This window comes from Arachis stenosperma, chromosome 3, assembly GCF_014773155.1.
Source record: "Arachis stenosperma cultivar V10309 chromosome 3, arast.V10309.gnm1.PFL2, whole genome shotgun sequence".
Lineage (NCBI taxonomy): Eukaryota > Viridiplantae > Streptophyta > Magnoliopsida > Fabales > Fabaceae > Arachis > Arachis stenosperma.
In genome coordinates, this window is record NC_080379.1 from 8,400,683 (window position 1) to 8,422,992 (window position 22,310).

General features: G+C 33.7%; 2 protein-coding genes across 2 annotated transcripts; both read left to right on the top strand.

Annotated features, from left to right (window-relative positions):
• Positions 1-13,579: 13,579 nt before the first annotated feature.
• On the top strand, positions 13,580-16,380 carry LOC130967154 (30S ribosomal protein S9, mitochondrial). The gene is made up of 4 exons (XM_057891975.1): positions 13,580-14,433; positions 14,853-15,293; positions 15,579-15,659; positions 15,887-16,380. Exons 1-4 carry the CDS (start codon positions 13,773-13,775, stop codon positions 15,976-15,978), a joined length of 1,275 nt encoding a protein of 424 aa, XP_057747958.1. The 5' UTR covers positions 13,580-13,772; the 3' UTR covers positions 15,979-16,380.
• Positions 16,381-17,027: 647 nt separating this feature from the next.
• On the top strand, positions 17,028-20,672 carry LOC130970570 (uncharacterized). Its single transcript, XM_057896695.1, has 9 exons — positions 17,028-17,248; positions 17,525-17,662; positions 18,373-18,475; positions 18,659-18,718; positions 18,829-18,891; positions 19,005-19,205; positions 19,301-19,412; positions 19,498-19,715; positions 20,370-20,672. The coding sequence occupies exons 2-9, from the start codon at positions 17,547-17,549 to the stop codon at positions 20,460-20,462; spliced, it is 966 nt and encodes a 321-aa protein (XP_057752678.1). The 5' UTR covers positions 17,028-17,248; positions 17,525-17,546; the 3' UTR covers positions 20,463-20,672.
• The last annotated feature ends 1,638 nt before the right edge of the window (positions 20,673-22,310 follow it).

Here is a 22,310-nt window from a genome sequence, read left to right on the forward strand (position 1 = left end):
ATTAGAGTTTTTGTGGCATATAAACTGGAATTTGATCATGTAGCTTCTAATTGGAATTAATTGACCAAGGAATTGGCAGTTAATGAATATTAGAGGAGACTAGAAAGGTCTAAGGAATTAGGGTCTAGTCACATATAGTTTGCGATAAATTAAATCCTACATAATTAAAATAGTTAGTAAGAAAAGTTAATCCGAAAAAATAGATAACTCTAAAACCTTAACTATTTTCTCCATATTTTCTTTCCAATTTATTTACTTGCCTTTCTTCAATATTCTTTATATTGTTTAATGTTTTTTTATATTGCATCCAAACACTCTTTTCTACTTGCCTAACTAATCCTATCAAACACTATTGTTGCTTAGTCCATCAATCCTCGTGGGATCGACCCTTACTCACGTAAGGTATTACTTGGTACGACCCGGTGCACTTGCCGGTTAGTAAGTGTGGGTTGTAAAATTCCGCACCAACCAGACCGCTTGCATTGTCGGTTCGCGGTTAAACCGGTCGAACCGGCCGGTCCGGTCCGGTTTTCAGAACCTTGATCTCCATAGTGGTCCCCGAGATTGACGCCGTGCACCAAAATCGTCCATGAGATTCCAATTGCACCAATTACGTCCTTGAGATTAAAAAAATTGCACCATAGTAATCCCTGACCCATTTTCCGTTAACAATGCACTGACGTGGCTTGATGACGTGGACCTTTGGTGACACGTGTCACCTCATGATTTGGCAACGTGTAACGGTATGATGACGTGTCGATTAACGACACGTGGCATGCTGACATGGATGTGTATGCCACGTGTCACAATGCTATTTTGCCACATGTCGCAATGTTATTTGTCCACGTGTTATCCACTATGTCATCGTTACATGTGCACCAAATTGGTCCCTTACTTGGCATCAAATGACTCATTTTAGTCCATGGAATTGAATGTCATGCACCAAATTAGTCACTTCATCAGTTTTTTTTCTTATTTTTTTATAAATTTAAAATTCTCAATATTTTTTTATACACTAATTTTAATTATATTTTCTATTATACATATTTTATAATAAATTTTTTAATTAATAATGTTAACTTGTATCATTAGAGTACATGTTAACTAAAACCAAAACTTTATTACTGCCTCTTGTATTTATTTGTATCTGTTTTAATACTGTTCAAATCATGGTTACAATAAGTACTTATATTGATTAATAGTGTAATATACTAATATATGAAAAAACTGCGTAACTAAGTTATAGATAAAATAAATTATTATAATCGACAGTATAAATCTATCTTATTAATTTAGTGAGAAGTTAATTATATGGGAAATCGGACATTCTTAAAATGGATAGGAATAATGAATTTATATTAGTTAATAAGTGCCTTATCAAGTATTCCTAAAATATTTATTAAAGTGTTAACTATTAAAAAAATTGTATTAAGGAATATTATTATAGTCTTAACTTCTTACACTCTTTATTAAATCAATATCAATATGTCACATAATTATTTTAATAAAATATTGTAGAAAAAATTGTATAATTAAAACTAATATTTTAAAAATATTTTATAAAAACACTTATATTTAAATAACTTCTAAAAAGATAAAATGAAAATTAGTGTATTTAAATATATACTGAGAATTTTAAATTTATAAAAAAAATGAGAAAAAACTGATGAAGGGACTAATTTGGTGCACGACATTCAGTTTCAGGGACTAAAATGAGTCATTTGATGCAAAGTAGAGGACCAATTTGGTGCACATGTAACGATGACATAGTGGATGACACGTGAACAAATAGCATTGTGACACGTGGCATAATTTGACATGTGGCAAAATAGTATTGTGACACGTGGCATACCCATCCATGTCAGCATGCCACGTGTTGTTGACCGACACGTCATCATACCGTTACATGTGGCCAAACCATGAGGTGACATGTGTCACCAAAAGTCCACGTCATCAAGCCACGTCAACGCATCGTTAACAAAAAACGGATCAGGGACTACTACTATAGTACAATTTTTCCAATCTCAGGGACGTAATTAGTGCTATTAGAATCTCAGAAACAAATTTAATGTATGGCGTCAATCTCGGGGACCACTATGGGAATTTACTCAACAAATATGTTATATGAACATAATAATTGTTACCAATTAACTATTGTATAGGAATACATATTTAAATTTTATGAAATTATTGATATTATATTACAAAGAAATTTGGTTACTCTGCTATAAAATTTTTATTATTCTATTATGTTATATTTGATTATTCTGATGATAGATTGTTTTATGAAAAAATTATATATAGTAAACAATTATAATAAATGTACACTAAAATTAGTTATCAAAATAAGTTATTAGTATATATTGTTCGGTTGGTCAGTTTCTGAACGGTTCGGGAGTTACTTCTGGGTGTGAAGGTGGGTTCCAGCCTTAGTCTGGATCTAGGGCGAGAGAGGCGGGTACATACGACTTTCCGAGCTCTTCGTGCGGTGTGGGGGTGCCACCTGTAAGGACACTCCGACGCTCAAGTCAAAAAAATGTGCAGGCGGTATGAGAGCAAGGAATATGATGACGTACCTTGGGGGAGGGGTAGGACCCTCCCCTTATATATCCTGTCAATAGGGCGGGCCCCACAAGAGCGGGCCTCCTTCCAGGAAGCTTCCCTACAGCTGGTAGTAGGGGTGCATGTCCGGGTCGCAGGCCAAACGAGTTATGCGCGCCAACCCGACCGCGCAGATCGGGTTGTCCGCGAGCCGGGTCGGCCAAGGTGCCAGCTGAGCTGGGCCGTAACATATATAAAATACATATTAAAATATAAAATACACATTAAAAATGAGTTAAATTATATATGTGTTTATATATAAATATATAATAACTGATTTTAGTATATAAATACTATTCTTATATAATAAAATATATAAAATATATATTATTACAAAATAAATTAATGATTGACTTTTATTGTGAATAAAGATAAGTGAATTAGTTATTTCTGTTGATTAAGTGTATCAAAACAAAAAGGTAGATTGCTACTATTATTTTAGTAAAAGATATGGATGTCCATGACTTCTTTTACAATATGGGCGGTTTATTTTTCTTTGTATATATATAAATAGGGTAGTATAGTATGAGATAAGTGACATACACGATATCAATATAAAATACTTCTCTCTTTGTATAAATGTATGCTGCAACATATAATATTAGTGAATATATATGAATCATTTTACTTATATTAAGATAATAATATTAGTAAATATTAATATTAGAGTTCTTTATTTATACTTAATTATTTTGTATTTATTTTATCTTTTTTATTTATTTATTTTACAACACGTTATTAGCACAAGACTCTGATCAAAATTTAAGAAGTCTCTGGTAATAAATCTTTATTATATCAAAACTCTCTCATCTTGAATTTAATACTCTTGATATATCTAGAAATAACTACTTCTTCAAACCCGATATGAGTGAATATACTCGCGTCTATAGGAATTTAAATCCATACATAAATATAATTCAGCAATGTTTCGAATTACCTCACGAATAAAATTATATAGAAAAAAGATAACTGACAATGACATGTTAAAAAAAAATTTTTCGACCTTCCAAGTCTCGAATGTGCTCCTGCAGCAACAGTATCAAGAAAAAGAATTTAAAAAATATTTTGAATTAATTTCTCGAATGGCGTCGTTTGATTTATGTAGTTGACCCCACTTAGTGGGACAAGGCTTTGTTGTTGTTGTTGTTGTAATTTCTTGCCTTCTTGTTACTTAACGAAACAATGAATTGCTTTTAAGAAATCATGAAGCATGACCAACTGGTGCCGTCCCATTTCCTGAAGCAAATACGACAAATTATAACCCCAGAAGAGGTTGGCAAGGATTTGGTAACAAGAAAAATTATGAAATAAAGAAAAACTATTTTCACAAGAAAGGATCTCACCAGAAGTAGGATAAAGAAAGAAATAAAGAACAAAATAAATCAACAGAAGACAAATATTTCTGTTGTAGTGGAAAGTGTTACTGGTCACGTACCTGTTGTACCTTAAGGTACTTAGTTGATCTTTATCAAATATCTTTGAAAAATAATGACAAAGGAAAGGAGTCAAAATTTGTTTCAAAGGATTTTGCTAAAAATTATACCATTTATTATGAAGTATCTTATTTCTTTGAGGATCTTGAAAGAAATATTGGTCATTTAATTAATGATAAAAAGATTTAATATTTGAGTCTGCTAATACTAATATTAATAAATAATGTAAAAAAAATTTTGTTAAATTTTATCCCTTATGAATTTAAATTTCAAGTATGATGTATATAAATAGTTTAATAAAATATTATTATATTATTATTTATGTTTAATAATTTCAAAATTACTAAATATATCAAGTTCGTATAATAATAATAATAATAATAATAATAATAATAATAATAATAATAATAATAATAGACAAATTTTTAGTATAGGTTACTATTTTTATATAAAGTGACAAACCATTCCAATCAAAAATACAATTTTATTGTGCATGTACCTTTACTTATTTTATATTATAATCTTATTATTATTATTTGTCTTTGAATAAAATAGTAAGGATATATAATGAAGATATTTGCCTTCCGGATAGTGCAAATTTATATATCATTCTCAAAAGTAATTTATATTTTACTCATCTTGTACTAAAAAAAGAATGTGTTAACACAATTATTAGCTTAGGCAATGTGATAGAAGATTTCAAAAGAACTATAATTTTGATTCCTGGAGGAACATAATTCATAATAAATATTGTCTACTAAGTCTCTAAGGAACTTGTTGAGTTTCAAAGATATTCGTCGAAATGGATATCATATTAAAATAATGAATAAGGAAAATCACGAGTACTTATATATCACAACTCATGATTCAAATAAAAAAGTTATATTAGAAAAGTTACCATCACTTTTTTTGGGCTATATTATACTAAAATCAGTGCAATTAAATCACATGCCATTATAAACCAGAAGTTTACTAGTACAAATGAATTCATAATTTGGTATGATTGACTAGGGCATCCTGGAATAATCATGATGCAAAGAATTATTTTAAAATCTCATGAACATTCACTAAAAAGTCAAAGAGTTTTTCAATCTAGTTAATTCTATTGTGCTACATGTTCTCAAAGAAAATTAATTGTAAGGCCATCACTAGTAAAAATTAAGTTTGAGTCCCCTGAATTTTTATAAAGAATTTAAGGAGATATATCTAGACCAATTCATCTACCATATGGAGCATTTAGACACTTTATGGTCCTAATCGACCATCCTCAAGAAGGTCTCATGTGTGTTTATTGTCTTCTAGCAACCTAACATTTGCGAGATTACCTGCTCAAATTATTCGATTAAAAACACACTTTTAGAAAAGCCAATCAACGCAATTTGTCTTGATAATGCTGGTGAATTCACTTCCCAAGACTTTTATGCTTATTGTATGGCTAACGGAATAAGTGTTGAACATCTAATAGCTCACGTTCACACACAAAATAGATTAGCGCCTCCAATTAATTAATAGACCCTTATTTATGAGAACAAATCTCCTTATTTTTGTTTGAGACATGCGATTTTACATGCTGCAACACTTATTCATTTGAAACCAACAAGTTACCATTAATTCTCTCCCTTACAATTAGCTTTTGGCTAATAGCCAAATATTTTTCATTTGAAAACATTTGGATGTACAATATATGTTCCAATTGTCCCACCTTCTCGCACTAAAAATGAAACTCCAAAACAAATTGGAGATTTATGTGGGATATGCTTCTTCCTCTATAGTGAGGTATCTTAGTGAGGTATCTTGAGATACGAACAAGAGATTTGTTTAAAACTCGATTTGCATATTGTTATTTTAATGAATCAATGTTTCTAATATTGGAAATAGAGAATAAGCCACTTAAAAAAGAACTTAATTAGAATGCATCATCATTAATGCATATAGACCCACGATCAGGACAATATAAATTAGAAGTTCAAAAGATTACACATTTGTAAAGAATAACAAATGAATTACTTGATACATTTTCTGATATAAAGAGGATAACTAAATCTTACATATCAACTAAAAATGCCCAAATTCGAATTGATGTTCTAGTTGGACAAATAACTACTGAAACGAGTACACGCCAAAAGCGTGGTAGACCAATTGGTTCCAAAAATAAAAATCATCGAAAAAGAAGATAGGCATTTGATATTACCAAGACAAATGGTACTCCTGTTGAAAAGGATAAAGACATAGAAAAGACACTAATAAGTGTATAAAATTCTGATATAATTTTTACACCAGAAAATGTTTAGGCACCTGAAAATTGTGAAAATGATAAGATCTCAATAAATTATACTTTTATAGGAGAAAATGGAATCGAAATAAAACAATTGTCAATGAAGTATTTGCATATAATGTGACACTACATATCACGCATGAAAGTAAGGATCTTGAACTAAGAATAGTCGAAAAATGTCGACAAATGAATGATTGGCCAAAATGGGAAGACGCTATGAAGGATGAGTTAGACTTACTTGCAAAACGTGAAGTCTTTGGACCTGTAGTCCGTACATCAAAAGATGTAAAACCTGTTTGATACAGATGAGTATTTGTGAGAAAACAAAATGATAAAAATAAAGTTGTACGCTACAAATCTCGACTTGTGGCACAAGATTTTTCACAAAGGCCCGTTATAGATTATGAAAAAATATATTTTCCTGTAGTAGATGTAATAATATTGCGTTATTTAGTCAATTTATCTGCATATAATAAACTACATGTGCATCTAATAGATGTAGTGACAACTTATTTATACAGATCACTAGATCGTGATATCTATATGAAATTTTCTGAAAGACTAAAGATATCTAAACCATCTAATGAATATTCACAGAGATTACACTTAGTCAAATTACAAAGATCTTTATATGGTCTAAAGCAATATGGACGAATGTGACGTAATCGTCTTATTGAGTATCTGGTCAAAAATAGATTCAAGAATGATGATATCTATCGATGTATTTTCAAAAATAATTCTGCATCTAGATTCATTATAATTGTTGTATATGTTGATGATTTAAATATCATTGAAACTTTTGAAGAGATTTCAACAATTATAAAAGTTATAAAAGAATAATTTGAGATGAAAGATTTTGAAAAAACTAAATTTTGTTTTGATCTGCAGATTGAACATAAAAAAATGAGATCTTTATTCATCAAACAAAATAAGTCACATCCATTAAGTACCTCAATGATCGTAAGATTTTTGGATGTAAAAAAGTATCAATTCTATCCTAAAGAAGGAAATGAAGATATCTTTAGTCTTGAAGTATCATATCTCAATGTCATTTGAGCACTAATATATCTTGCTAATAATACACAACCTGATATATCACTTATTGTGAATTTACTAGTAAAGTATAGTTCCTCTCCAACAAGAAGACACTGGAATGAAATCAAACAAATCTTTTGATATCTTCATGGAATTGTTGATATGAGATCGTTTTATTCATATGAATTCAAGTCATAATTAGTTGGTTATGCAGATGCAGGATACTTGTCTGATCCACACAAAGGAAGATCTGAAACAAGATAGCTATTTACATATGGTGATACAACTATATCATGGAGATCCACAAAACAGACGATAGCAGCAATATCCTCTAATCATGCTGATACTACCGATACATGAAATAAGTCGCAAGTGTTTTTGGAGTTTAATCCAATATATTCTGTTATCATGTGGATTGATTGATCATAAAATAGCACCAATTATTCTGTTTGAAGATAATACAGCATGCATTGCTTAACTTAAGGGTGGATACATCAAAGGTAATGGAACAAAGCATATTTCTCCCAAATTCTTCTTCACTCGTGACCTTCAAAATCAAGGAACAATTAATGTCCAACAGATCAGTTCAAGCAATAATTTAGCATATTTATTTACAAAATCACTTCCAAAAATCCTCGTTTGAAATATTTGTACATCAGATTGGGATGTGACGATTTCGAGATCTTAAATAATGTCGACAAGAGGAGGAGGCTGTACTCTTTTTTCCTTAATTAGGTTTTTATCCCTATTGGATTTTTCTTGACAAGGTTTTTAGCGAGGCAATCCCCATCACAACGAATACTGCACTCTTTTTCTTTCACTAAAGATTTTTTCTATTGAGTTTTTCTTTAGTAAAATTTTAATGAGGCATAATTCTAATGGACATCTAAGGAGGAGTATTGCGATATGGATGATCATGAATTCTTTTACAATATGGACAACTCATTTTTTCAATGTTGGGAGATTCATGTTATCAAAAAACAGTCCCGCTAGGGAGACAATGATATTTTTATACAATATGAGCTTTTTATCTATCCCAATTTAATTTGAAAATTACAATAAACCCTCATTTACCCTAATTACAATCCCTAATTGAATTACCCCCAATTCACCCCATATGGACCGTGTGTTACCCTACCACCAAAACACCTCCCTGTCGCTGCTCACCAACACCCACCCCGCCGCGAAGCCGCCTATATCGCAACCTGCAGTAGCTCCGACAACATCTGCGTTGACGACCCCTGTTTGAAAGCAAACCCCATTGCTGGCAGCATCGGGATCGCACAGTCGTTCCTCACCTCCGACTCGAGTAGCAGTGCCCAATTTCCGCAGTTGTTCGCCGTCACTGGAAGCATCACCGTCGCACGGTTCGCGGCTGAAGATCTGATCCTTGTTTCACCGACTGACGTGAACCAGAACGTCGTCGACCATCCACGGTGAGTGCATTAGTTTCTTCTTTTCATGATTCCTCATTGCAGTTGCTTCTTGTTCTAGAGAGAGTTTATGTTGCTTAGTTTTTTTATTCTACATGGTGAAAATGAAATACATGGAATTTTATTATTTTGGAGCATGAGAAATTAGATGTTGCTTGAGATTGTTGCAATTGATTTAACAGTTTTGCCGCCTGACGTGAACCATTCACCGGGACCAACACGAACATCAGAACCAGAACGTCGTCGAGCATCCATGTTAAGTGGGTTAGTTTCTTCTTTTCATGATACATCATTCCACTTGCTTATTGTTATCTGTAGAGATTATATGTTGCTTATTTGCTTAATTTTACATGGTGAAAATGAAATAGATGGAATTTTAGTATGTTGGAGCATGAGAAATTAGATGTTACTTGAGATCATTGCAATTGATTTAACTTTAGCGCGGGAAGGGTGGAAAAAGTTTGTTAATCTAGTTTAAATAGCATTTTTTTTGTTTTCCCGCCCCGTGTAAACCTTTTGATGCGATGTAAGTAAAATAGCTGACCATTGGCTTCTTATTTTTGACCGTTATTGGATGGTTACTTTAGTCGGGTATTGGATGGTTGGTCTTCATGATAGATCTTTTTGCCGTTTTAATTAGATGGTTACTTTAGTAAGTAATCAGATGGTTGGATTTCATATTCGTTTGTATGCTTTCTTGATTATAGTTTTTCTTAGCTTTTAATTAAAGATGCTTACTATATAGGCAACTGGAGGATTGAATCGATTGATGTTTGTTGGTTTTTTTTTCTTATGTGGATTGTTTTTGTTAAGTAAACAAATGCATGTATAATGCGAAAACTGGGTTCTGATCTAAGATACTAAGTACCGATTTTAACTGAAATTGGTGGCTAATTTAATATCTATTCGCGTCGGTGTTTCTGGCTGTAAACATTGATTTATGGGGCTGCCATGTTGTTGCATCGTGTGAGAATATTTTAACTTGATGATTGTTGTGTTTGTAATTGATTGACCCGGTCTCTTGGACCAATTAAACTGCTGCTGAGGGAATCCTTTCTGTTTATGGGTATTATACACTTATTGGATGGTTACTTTAGTAGGGTATTGGATGGTTGGTCTTCATGATAGATCTTTTTGCTGCTTTAATTGGATGGTTACTTTAGTAAGTAATCGGATGGTTGGTTTTCATAGTCGATTGTATGCTTGCTTGATTATAGTTTTTCTTTTTAATTAAAGATGCTTACTATATGGGCAATTGGAGGATTGAATCGGTTGATGTTTGTTGGTTTTTTTTTTCTTATGTGGTTTGTTTTTGTTAAGTAAACAAATGCATGTATGATGCAAAAACTGGGTTCTGATCTGAGATACTAAAACTTGATTTTAACTGAAATTGGTGCCTAATTTAATATCTATTTGCATCGCTGTTTCTGGCTGTAAACATTGATTTATGGATCTGGCATGTTGTTGCATAGTGTGAGAATATTTTAACTTGATGATTGTTTTGTTTGTAATTGATTGACCCAGTCTCTTGTACCAATTAAATTACTGCTGAGGGAATCCTTTCTGTTTATGGGTATTATACACTTATTGGATCGTTATTTTAGTAGGGTATTGGATGGTTTGTCTTCATGATAGATATTTTTTCCGCTTTAATTGGATGGTTACTTTAGTAAGTAATCGGATGGTTAGTTTTCATAGTTGATTGTATGGTTTCTTGAATATAGTTTTCCTCCTAATTAAATGTGCTTACTATAGGGACATTTGGAGGATTGATTTTGATGATCGTGAATGCCAGTTTGATGTTATTAGGTTGAAGGCTTCATTGAATTGTTTGATGTTTGATCGGTAATTTTTTTTTTGGTTGATTTTGTTAGGTCAACACACCCTTGTATGATGGACAACCCTGGTTCTGATATGAGATAGAAATTACCGATTTTTACTGAAATTAGTGGCTAATTTAATATCTATTCGGATCACTATTGCTGGCTATAAATATTGATTTATGGGCTGCCATGTTGTTGTAAGGAATATGGATTGGGTACCAAATAGTAGCTGGATTGTTTAAATGTTACTTTGTCATGTTATCTATCTTGTTTCTTGGTTATTAAATTGAAAACATATTGCAATGGATTGCAGGTGTCAGTGGCGTGACAACCATCCAAACTTCTGCAGTTGATACGAAGAATCAGATGGGTAAAAAGGTATGAAAATGTTTACGGCATCGCCCAAACATATATGGTGTTAGTTGTGATGTGTTCTCCTTTTTATTTTTGCTCAACAGAAACTAGTCGAGACGCGATGCTCACCATGTTATGTTGGCAACTTGTTTTCCCATTTTGAAGAACAGAACGAGAATGCAAAATTGGCTAAGATTGAAGCTATTGGCTTTGGTTTCCTGAGGCAGATACCTTAATGGTCAAATCAACCATGCGGTTCACGACTATACAAAATCAAACTAGAGTCCAAACCTCGTGACTAAGATCCATCTCTTCACTTTCAATATCAAAAACATCCAACAGTAGCATGGCCTACAATCACAAAATAAACGCACAAATCCAAATCAGGAAACCTAGTTGGAGAAACTCTTAGTAAATGTCATGTACATAGACCCTTACTAAACACCACAGAAAAGCGAGACAAATATAATTTTTTTTCCTCGGGCATGTTTCTTTTTTTTTATTCTTGTTCAGCAATGAAATGTATTATCTAACTCCTATTTAAGATTCCACGAGGTACAATACATGTACACATGCTCATGAAGTCACGCCACCTATTGCTTAATTCAATAAATTATAAACAAGTTTTCTTTTATTCTTTGATCATAATTCAATTTAAACTAGTTGCTTTAATTTTAGAAGTATGGATTATTTTGACTTTTCAAAGAATTCAATGTACACGAGAGGATGGTTACTGTCCCAAACATGAGAATACAGGATAAAACTAGAATCGAAACCTCGTAACCAAGATTCATCTCTTCACTTCCAACCTCAGTAACATCCAACAGTGACATGCCTATAATCACAAAATAAACACGCAAATCGAATCATGAAAACTAATTAGATAAACTATTAGTAAATGAGATGTATATAAATTCTCGCTAAACACTACAGAGAAAGAGACATAAATATAAATCAACCACATCATCTTACCCATTTTAATCTAGAAAAAAAAGCATCAATATCACCTATTGATAGTAATTGAATTACTTATTTTATTTTACCTATTATATAAGCATTTTAACTACTACTATTCTCTGTGCTACATGATACTATATACCACAAATATCAACATGCAACACATACAACCACCATGCACTTATTTCATTCCTCAGTTTTAGAGTCCAAGGTCACTAGAGTTGTCTTTTTAATTCATACACTGTCTATCATGTATACTCATACATATATGCGTAATCTAAAGATGCAGGAAGCATTCTATTATATTTAATTTACATTTTCAGGAAAACTCTTAATAATAACAATACAGTTAGTTCTATTTTATATTATTTAACAATATACTACACTAATAAAGTTCAAGCGGGTCTATGGACATCATGCACAAAATCATGGGTGATTATTTATTAAGTAGCAAGTTGTCCAGTATACCAATTATATTGTTTATACATGCTGGTTTAACTTTGGATATTTAAAACATGCATATACTCCATCATTGATTAACACATGCATATACTCCATACATAATTGTGCACCATGAATTTAAAACCAGCACAAATATGGTTGAATGAAGAATATTCATGTTCCATCCAAGTAAGCATTTAACATAAAATAAAACACTCCACTTGCACTGACGATGAACATCTAAATCTTATGAAAATAACCATCCATTATCAATGAGTCAACAAACCATGTTCACCTTATTAGATTGCTCACCGTCGGCGACGAAATGGTCGGGAGCATTTTCATGTGGCTTCGATGAATTGTGATCAACAACAGAGGATGGAACATGACACGGCGATTGAACGACATTGCACGCCATTTACGAACTTCCACGCGGTGATGGACGTATCAAAGGAAAGACACTTGTGACTCCTTTATCTTGCACTGTCAATGGCTAGAGGAAGGCACACGTCGGCTGTGACGGAGTCGTTGCAGGTGGACTTGATGCGGTGCCACTAGAACGAGCCACACGATCAGAATGCGCTGTTGGGCGTTCACCGGTGCGGACGTCGGTGTCAGACAGAACGACTCCCGGTGATAAAACACGAGACAAGGAGAAGATGAGTTACCACCATCGGTGAAAAGGTCTGCATTTTTGGTTAGTTCTCACCGTTCAGAGAGAGATGGTCGTGGTTTTTGTTTTCAAATAACTGAATCCTAATTTTTTTCAAAATTCAAATTAGCAAATCTTTATAATTGATGATTTGACTATAATTTTATTTTAACCTCGTTGTACACATTGTATACTAATGATATTGGTTCCTCATACTTTTTCTATCAAAAAAGATTATATTTAATGATATTTTAAAATAATAACTCTTGCATGTGTATAAAACTATAAATAGAGTAGTGTGGTACGAGATAAATAACACACATAATATCAAATATAAGACACTTTTATTTCTATATAGAGATGTATGCTACAACATATACTATTAATGAATATATATGAATCGTCTCAATTATATTAAAATAATAGTATTAATAAATATTAATACTAGAATTTTTTATTTACATTTTATTATTTTATATTTATTTCTTTTATTTATTTATTTATTTTGCAACAAAATCGGATTATTAAAATAGAAATCTTAAAGTATTTGCAAAACGACGGCGTATAGGGAGTGGTTCTCATAACCTAATGAGCTCGCTCCCTCTTGCCCGTTAGCAGTTCCACTCATTTCCAGCTCTTCCCACTCTCCCTCCTCCGATCGCCACCGTTCCGCCGCCGCCGCATCAGCCTCCAATCGCCGTCGTCCACTACCAATGAATGAATGAATGAAACCTCCCGTCGACAACAACAACAACAACATATATCACCATGCTTTCTCGTTTGATTCCAAAACCCTACTCCCATCTCAGACGCTTCCTCTCTCCCTCCCCAAAACCCTACACGTTCCCGCCGCAAACCAAAATCCCCAATTTGCCCCTCAATCCCTTCTTCACCGCCACTCCCAAACCCTTCTCCACCAACAACAATAACAATGGCAAGGGGAAGGAACCGTATTCTCCACCCGCGTGGAAGGACTTTCGCGACACTGAAGAAAATTTCCCTGCTTTCTTCGACGATGAAGAAATGAACAACATGCCTCCGGGGGAAAATCGAGGAGGAGAAGAAGAATGTTTTCCTTTGGGGAGGAAGGAGGAGAATAAGGTGGTGGAGGAGGAGAAATGGTACTTGCAAGAGAAGGGTGTTGATGATGAAGATGAGAGTTCAATATTCAAAGGGATTGATAATGAGGGAAATAAAGTAAAAGATGGTTCTGGTGGGCACCTTGGGGTGGGTGCATCGGATTTTCAACCTTGGAGCTTGAAGGAGGAGAAGGATGGTGATGAAGTGAAGGAAGATGATGTGTTTGCTTTTCAAGACGATAATATTGAAGGGATGAAGGGTGAGTTCAGTGCTGTGGAAGGTGAAAGAAGTAAGGAAGATATTGAGAAGCTTGAGAAGGAAGAGAAAGAGCTCACTGCTGTACTCAAAGGTTACTATACTATGATTCAACCTTTTTATTTATTTGAGTATTTATATATTATTCTTTTATTAATTGTGCATATTTCTTGGTTGTTGTTGATTCTGCCATGCTTGGTCTAGAGAATAGTTAGGTGCTGGTATTGTGTGTAATGTAAATGTGAATGTTGGATTATCTTTTGATGATAACTGAAGTTGCTCTTGACCTGATGCCATCTTATAGTTCTGATTTCTTCTAGATTTATTGTTTCTGGCATTTTGAGAATCCGGGGCTCTAACTTTTATTATATATGGTTTTAATTTCCAAGAGATTACTCAGAATGATAGTGAAGCTGCATTTGTTATTTATGTGGGATTTGTTTCTTTTTAATTTTGCACATTGTCATCATGATGGAGTTGTTTTGTTTTCTTGAACCTGATGTGGTACAACAGGCCCAAACCGAGCTTTTGGTGATTTGATTGCTGCTTCTGGAATCACGGATGAAATGCTTGACAGTTTGATTGCGTTGAAAGACTTAGAAGGAGTCGAGGGATTGCCCCCTCTTAGAGTAATAGAAGACATGCGCTACGAGAGGAATACTAGAAAATCCACTAGAGCTGAAATGGAGCGTCTAAAGCAAGAGGAAGCTGCAAAAGCAAGAGTGAGACAAGTTGACGAGAAAGGACGTGCTTATGGAACAGGAAGAAGAAAATGTAGCATAGCACGTGTCTGGGTTCAACCTGGTGATGGTAAATTTATTGTTAATGATAAAGAATTTGATGTTTATTTCCCTATGCTTGAGCATCGTGCTACTCTCCTTCGACCTTTCTCCGAGACAAAGACATTAGGACTTTGGGATGTCAGTTGTACTGTGAAAGGAGGCGGTGTTTCAGGTATGGTCAATGACTTAGTTTTCTTATAAATGCATAGTTCCCATGAATGGCATCAGTTTCTATATTTACACTGTAGTAATTTCTCTGTTTCTTTAAGAATGCCGTTAAATAAAAAAAACTTGTGCTTTGCGAAGTTGGCCGCACTTCTATTCAACTTCCAGTGGATGATAATTATAAACCGAGGATAAGAATCTGAGTGGAAGTTGCACGGAAGTGCCTAGTTGGTAACATATAAGGGTTCAATTGTCATTCATTTTATTAAGAAACTGGTTTTCATGACAATAGGTCAAGTTGGAGCAATACGATTGGGAATCAGCAAGGCTTTGCAAAGCTGGGAACCAGATTTGCGTCCTGCACTAAGAAACGGTATAACCTTTCAGCCTTTGTGACCATGTTCATTACTTGTTTGAGCTATTCTCAAGCATTATAGTTTGTGACCATGTTTATATTGGCTCATATCAAACCTCCCAAGTTGAAATTCATTGCTACATGTATTATTCTTTGTTAGCCTTGTGAATCTCCTCATTTTTTGACTTGAATATGTGTTGTGCTACGATGATATACTAATTGAGTATTTCTTGAATTTTGATCAGCTGGCTTCCTGACAAGGGACGCAAGAGTGGTAGAGAGGAAAAAACCAGGAAAGGCCAAAGCAAGAAAAAGCTTCCAATGGGTCAAGCGTTAATACTTTCAACATCTTACCCTCTATATGGGTATTTTTTGTGAGGATAATTGGTGTTCCCTCAATAAATTCTTAAAGTTGGTTCAATCTTGTAATGCATCACCTGTGATGTAATCTAGGATTTGATGGCCAATGATGATACTGTAATTGTAGAAAATTTTGTTTACCCGGAATTATCATATCATATTGTTATGATTCATTCACTTTTTGGAGAGAACTCCTGGTTGTTTATTTCTTATCTTTGCAAAAATGTTATCTTTTAACCTAGAAATTGTGGTGGAGCAGCATGTTGGTCTGCAATCTGTTTTTTCAAGCGAAATAAGCATAAGATAGCCTAATAGAATTCTTATACGTTGCGGTGGATATTCTTCTCTTATGGAGTTACAGGCCTGAACAAGCTATGCAAAAGATAAATGTGTTCAACATGCATGTATAATTGTTGGAGAGTTTTTAAGTTTCCAAACCTTAAAATAGAAGCTGCTTCCCTTGTAATTTTCTTCCATACTTTTTTTTTTTTATATAGAGAATGATCTCAATGTATGACTCTTACTATTTTCCCCAAATATTTTGTAATGTTTTTTTTTAATTATTTAACGCATTTCTTAAATTAAGAGAGGAAAAAAGACCTACGTGTTCTTGAATTCATTCAACCTCTGTTGTTTATTAAAAAGTTAATTGTTAATTTCTTTTGTATGTATATTTAATTATATATTATTACTCTAGTAAAAATAACTAATTTTTATATCTATATACAATAGGGAAAGTATGAGGAGCCAATGAAATATTTATATAATGTATACAATGGAGGTTTATGGAGTATTAGAGATATAATTATTAGTGTTACATTTTTCCATCAGCTGAAGTTTTTGGGATGAATGGTATCATGAGATAGTATTAAAACGCTAGATCTGAAAGGTTAAGAGTTCGATCCTTGGTGAACCAAAAAATTAAACTAATTTTTCGAGGGGATGTTCATTTCATAACTTAATAACCATTGTACACATTGTACAAATAAACATGTCTCAAGCCTGAAAATAATAAAAAAGAAAAAAAATCAGATTTCTGTTAGAGATTTTTTTTAATATTTATTTCTTATTTTCAGGGCTTCGAATGTGAAATATGAATGTCTAAAACTAATCAAAAATTTTGGACAGTATCACCATTCATAATTCCCAATTCAGCACGCAGAGGGTGAGCTCTGCAATCTTCAAAGAGACTATTGAATCGAAACCAATCCAAAAAGAAAACGAAGACGACGACGAAGAACAAAGTGGTAAGTTAGGTTTTTGTGGTTTTTCTTTTTAATTCTGTTACTCTTCTGGTGCCGTCTCTCCGATCTATGACTCCTGCCATCGAAATTTGCCGAATTCGATTATTGAATCTCCGTCCTTTTCCCCAAAAGTCTTCAACTTTAGATGTTTCGATTCGATCTAGAGTTGATCGATCCGTATCATGCGATTCCCTCAATCTATCTATGTGTATCCAATTTTGTATGGTGTGCATTTGGATTCTTGTGAGCAAGTGGAACTGATTTTGGTTATTGTGTTAGGGAGAAGGAAGAAGATAAAGCAATGAAGGTGGTTCCGTTCACGCTGCTTGCTTTGCTTCTTGTTGCTATTGTTCCAAATGGATTGTTGGCAGTTCCTTCTACGGTCCCTGCATTTCTTTGGTCTTCCCATTATGACATGTAATGCCTAATTCTTTTGCTTAATATTTTGTAACTATAAAATTTTGTTTAACAAAAAAATATATTTTTTATATGTCAAGTAAGAAGATAGATCATTAGAGTGTGATACTTAGATGACGTATGGTGGTATGTTTGGTTGATGATGTGGATAATTGTAATCATCATTAGATTTAGTTGTGTTGATCTTGAAGCTTATCATTGGGTAGAAGGAAGGTTTTATGCATAGGTTTTCATTAAACTGTTTAGGGATTTCTAGGGGTTAAAGGGGAGTATCAAAACTTGGAAAGGTGAGCCAACTAGATGTAAAAAGGGTTTTCAAGTTGTGCAAAAGAAATCAAGGGAAATAGAGAAAAACCTATGCTAACATTAGGACTTATGTTTAGGAACCCGTTGGCATTATATCCGGGTTTTGGTTTGTTGATATGACTAAACAGTAGATCGATTTTCTGGATTAGTTGAGAAAGCTTACTGAAATTTGAAGTTGTAGAACGGTTTAGAAAGATAGATGAAACAAGCAGGTAAGCAGAAAATGTTGAACAAGGTTAAATGCAAACTTAAAAATATACATGTCATATACTTGTTGATTTAGCCGCTACATGTAGGAAAAGGATTGTAAATTGTTCTTGATTTTACTCTAGGTTTCAACTAATGTTTGCATTGTATGGTACATCAATTCGACAAATAATTTATATGTTCTTGTATCATTACAGGGTTTCAGAAAATGGCATGAAGGATTCTGTAAATTATCAGATCATTTCTCCAAAAGATCTAGCAAAGTCTGTTTTAGCTGAAGCTGGCTGGTCAAATTTTCTGGTATTCTATGATGGTTTCTTGTTATGTATATTCAGCAATACTCATTTTGGAGGCAGGGTCCCCCCCTCCTCCTTTTATTTTTTTCTGTATTTTTTGCAAGTTTTTCTTTGATTTTGCTGTCTCCATCATTGTTGCTTTTGTGGTTGCAATTTCTAAATATAAAACCTTTTTTGTTTTGAGTAGTGCAATGGAAAGGAATTTCAGGAGCCTTTGGATCTGGCCCTTTTATTCATTGGTAGAGAGGTAATATATTTAACTGTCTATGTAAGCAGTTCGTGTTGCAACTTTCCTGAGATTCCTGTCGGTGATGCAGCATGATTATTTAATAAACTTGTTACATTTTTTCTGTGTAGTTACAATCGTCAGATTTAAGCATGAGCAATCATGAAGACTCAACTCTTTTAGACTTGCTCAAGGTGAGAGACTTGTGACATACAATCTATGAAGTTTCCACACATAGTAAACTCAAATCCATGATTGTAACTAGATAAGCTTTTTGACTCGGACACTGCTTTACTGTCATGAACAGCTGTCTTTCACCAGGTCCAACATTTCCATGGCATTTCCATATGTTTCTTCATCAGAGGATGAGAATTTGGAAAAACAATTGGTTTCAGGATTCGCCGAATCCTGTGGAGATGATTTGGGAATTGGCAAAGTTGTATTCCTTGGATCTTGCTCCATGGATGATACAAATGATGAAGACAGTGCTGCTTTTCACTCTGTTCAGGTAATCAGAAAAATCATGTAACATCATCTGTTGTCGAATGTTGGGTCCTGTGTCAGTGATCTGAAGATATTTATTGCTTAATTGTAACTTTATAGGAATATTTGAACAAGAAGATGGAAGGGAGTCGTACTGGGAAAACAGATTTGCTTGTGTTCTGTAATGGAGGTTCTCAACCTCTTAACATTGATGAGAAGCCAAAATCTGAAGGTATATCCACTAAAAAGTTATGGGTTTGCTAGATATGATTTTACCCTCTGCTAAATGCTTGCTTGGTTTTGCTGTATATATGCAGGTGAAGTTTTATCTGGGCTTGTCAGCTCTGTTGATAAATCTGGGGCCAAATATGCAGTTCTTTATGTGTCAGATCCCTCCAGGTTGGTCCGGTATCCTTCTTACAGGGAACTACAAAGGTTTCTAGAAGAAACCACAAATGCGTCACTGACAGCCAATTCCACAGTTTGCGATGGAGTCTGCCAGATTAAGTCCTCTCTTCTGGAGGGAATTTTAGTGGTAAGTTTCTTTGTCCATTTTACACATTCAACTATATGCTGGATGGGGATGCTTGTATATTTTCTTTCGTCTCATGAGTAAAATATGATTAAGTAACCATTATTACTCTGCTCTTTCATTTCACTTTTCCTCTGGTATTTTTTGTTCCTTCCATTTTGGTGATTAAATTCTGTGGTGCTCCGACTGCATTCTCGGCGCATGCATGTGTAAACTGCTGCATGTTTCTAACTCTATGCATACAGTTCTAATAGTCTGATGATGTGATCACGTTAATTTCCACCGCCGATAACACATTTAGGCATTTTCAGCATCCCATCTTGGGATCTTAGCCATTTTTATTTCTTTTTTGCTATTCGCTTCCTTAGAAATCGATATACATTTGGTAAAATTTTGATTATGCTATTACTTTCTGTCCATTATCATGCGGCATCTTTCCTTATAAAACTGTTCTCTTTCAATCTAAGTTGTGAAAATCTGGAATATAACAATACAGAGGCATTCATAACCTTTGCATGCTTAGCTTTTATAGATCTCGCTAAATGTCTGTAGAAAGAATATGGTTTAAGTTTTATTTTCTTGCATCAACTGAACTTGAAATGGTGTAGGTCTTTGTCTATGAACCCTTCCATTCATACTATCATGTTTATATTTCAGGGAATCGTTTTGCTAATAATCTTGATCTCTGGCCTTTGCTGTATGATGGGAATTGATACCCCAACGAGATTTGAGACTCCACAAGAGCAATGATTCGTTTGTTGAAGATAATAATTGCTGTGATGTTGGGTCTATTGTATCAAAAGTATTGGTAGAAAATATTATATTATTTGTGACAGTGGATGTGGTGAGCGTTCTTGTAGCTTTTTGTTGTCTTCTACTTCAGGGGAGATTTATCATGTTGAATATTGAATAATTTGTATCAGTATATAGAACGTCAGTAAGAGGATTTAATTTTGGTCATGCCAGTTATCAAATTAGAAATTTGGAATAAGAATCAATTTCATAAAAAGAGTTTTTGGTAGTGCATTTTTCTTGGCTTCTAGCAAGTGCCGTGTTTGGAAGGTGGTCCTGGTCCATCGACAATGAGCATAATAGACCATTATTAAATCAATCCCGCTAGATAACCAACTAAAGTATCAACTATGGAGTCAACTAGTGTATGGACGGCCACCATCAACAAAGCATCACCTCCCATCACTAGTAGTCACATGTCCTCTTCCGCCACCAGCAGCCACAGGTCCTCCACCATCAATGATGCATCACAAACATGGTAGTACAAACATCTCTTCTCCTCTCTCTCCATGTCTTTTCTTCTTTTTCCTCTTATGTATTCGATCTTTTTTCTTTTTAGATTTTGGATGATTTTTTTATATAGTTTTAGATGTTTCTTTTTCTTAGTTTTCGGATGTTTATTTTTAAAAAATAACATCCAAAACTTAATAGAAAAATATCTAAAATCATAAAAAAAAGAACATCCAAAATCTAACAAAAAAATCTAAAATCATTGTACAAGAAATTTTAAAGGTGATCCTGAGAAGAAAAAACGGGGAGGGAGAGGCGGCATGGATGGAAAGGAGAAGCGAGAAGAAAAAACGGGGAGGGAGAGGCGGCACGGATGGAAAGGAGAAGAGAGATGAAGGGGTGGGAGAGTGTGTGTTTTCCGAGCGTAAAACTAGTTTTCCAAATTTTAAAACCAGAATTTTCTGAAAAATTGACTCTTTAGTTATATATAAAATTAGCTTTTTAGACTTTCTCTTATTAAAATATATAGAAATTTTGGGAAAAAGATCCTCTCCAATTTTTTTAGCAATTGATAGAATCCAGTGTGATCTATCACCTTTGATTCTATGAGTGATTCTATGAGTGAGACCAAAAATAAATAAGAGAGAGAGAGTATAATGAATGGTTAGATTGAACACTGGATACTATCCAGTTTTTTTCTCACTAGAGAGGATCCACTCCGAAAATTTTGCTGGTTTTTTAAGAGAAATCTTAGCTACAAACATAATGGTCATGCATGTGATGCTTTAGACCCTAAACAGATCCACTTAGAAAATGTATCTAGTTTTAAACTTGATATATATGTATGCTTTAAAAAGCAAAATACAGGTAGTAACTTTGATGAGAGAAATCAGAAATGAGTGATATACTCTCATAAGTATGTTATTAAAATTTTCTTTAGTAATTATTTGGACAGCAATATACTCTCCTAATACATTATTCATGGATTACAAATTTGCACAATTTTGTTTTTATATTTGACTCAATTACAGTACCAAAATAGGGTTTAATATTTTAACATAAGTACTAATTGTCAAGTCTTTTTTTCTTCTAGACAGCTTACACAGCAGATAGCAATCAAAGCTACATAATAACCTGATAAAATAAAATATTGATGGATAGTTGTGCCATAAATTTGATATAGTACTAGCAATAATGAAGAAAGTTAGGAAATTGAGAACTTGAAACTTGAAAGGAGTAAATAACCAGCTACAGTATTATCAAGACAAAAGTTTAAACTATCCCATTTTCTGACAATAGAAATGGAGGAAGATGGAAGTGCCCATGAGGCCTATCCACGTGTATGGAGTGTCCATG

What these genes read in the sequence shown, in the direction of transcription:
- LOC130970570 (XM_057896695.1), top strand. Translation starts at nt 17,547, where the DNA reads ATGAAGGTGGTTCCGTTCACGCTGCTTGCTTTGCTTCTTGTTGCTATT. An exon ending in TTTTATTCATTGGTAGAGAG is followed by an intron (nt 18,719 to 18,828) that starts GTAATATATTTA and finishes TTTTCTGTGTAG; the next exon opens with TTACAATCGTCAGATTTAAG. An exon ending in TTCTGGAGGGAATTTTAGTG is followed by an intron (nt 19,716 to 20,369) that starts GTAAGTTTCTTT and finishes TTTATATTTCAG; the next exon opens with GGAATCGTTTTGCTAATAAT.
- LOC130967154 (XM_057891975.1), top strand. Translation starts at nt 13,773, where the DNA reads ATGCTTTCTCGTTTGATTCCAAAACCCTACTCCCATCTCAGACGCTTC. An exon ending in GCTCACTGCTGTACTCAAAG is followed by an intron (nt 14,434 to 14,852) that starts GTTACTATACTA and finishes GTGGTACAACAG; the next exon opens with GCCCAAACCGAGCTTTTGGT. An exon ending in GAAAGGAGGCGGTGTTTCAG is followed by an intron (nt 15,294 to 15,578) that starts GTATGGTCAATG and finishes TCATGACAATAG; the next exon opens with GTCAAGTTGGAGCAATACGA.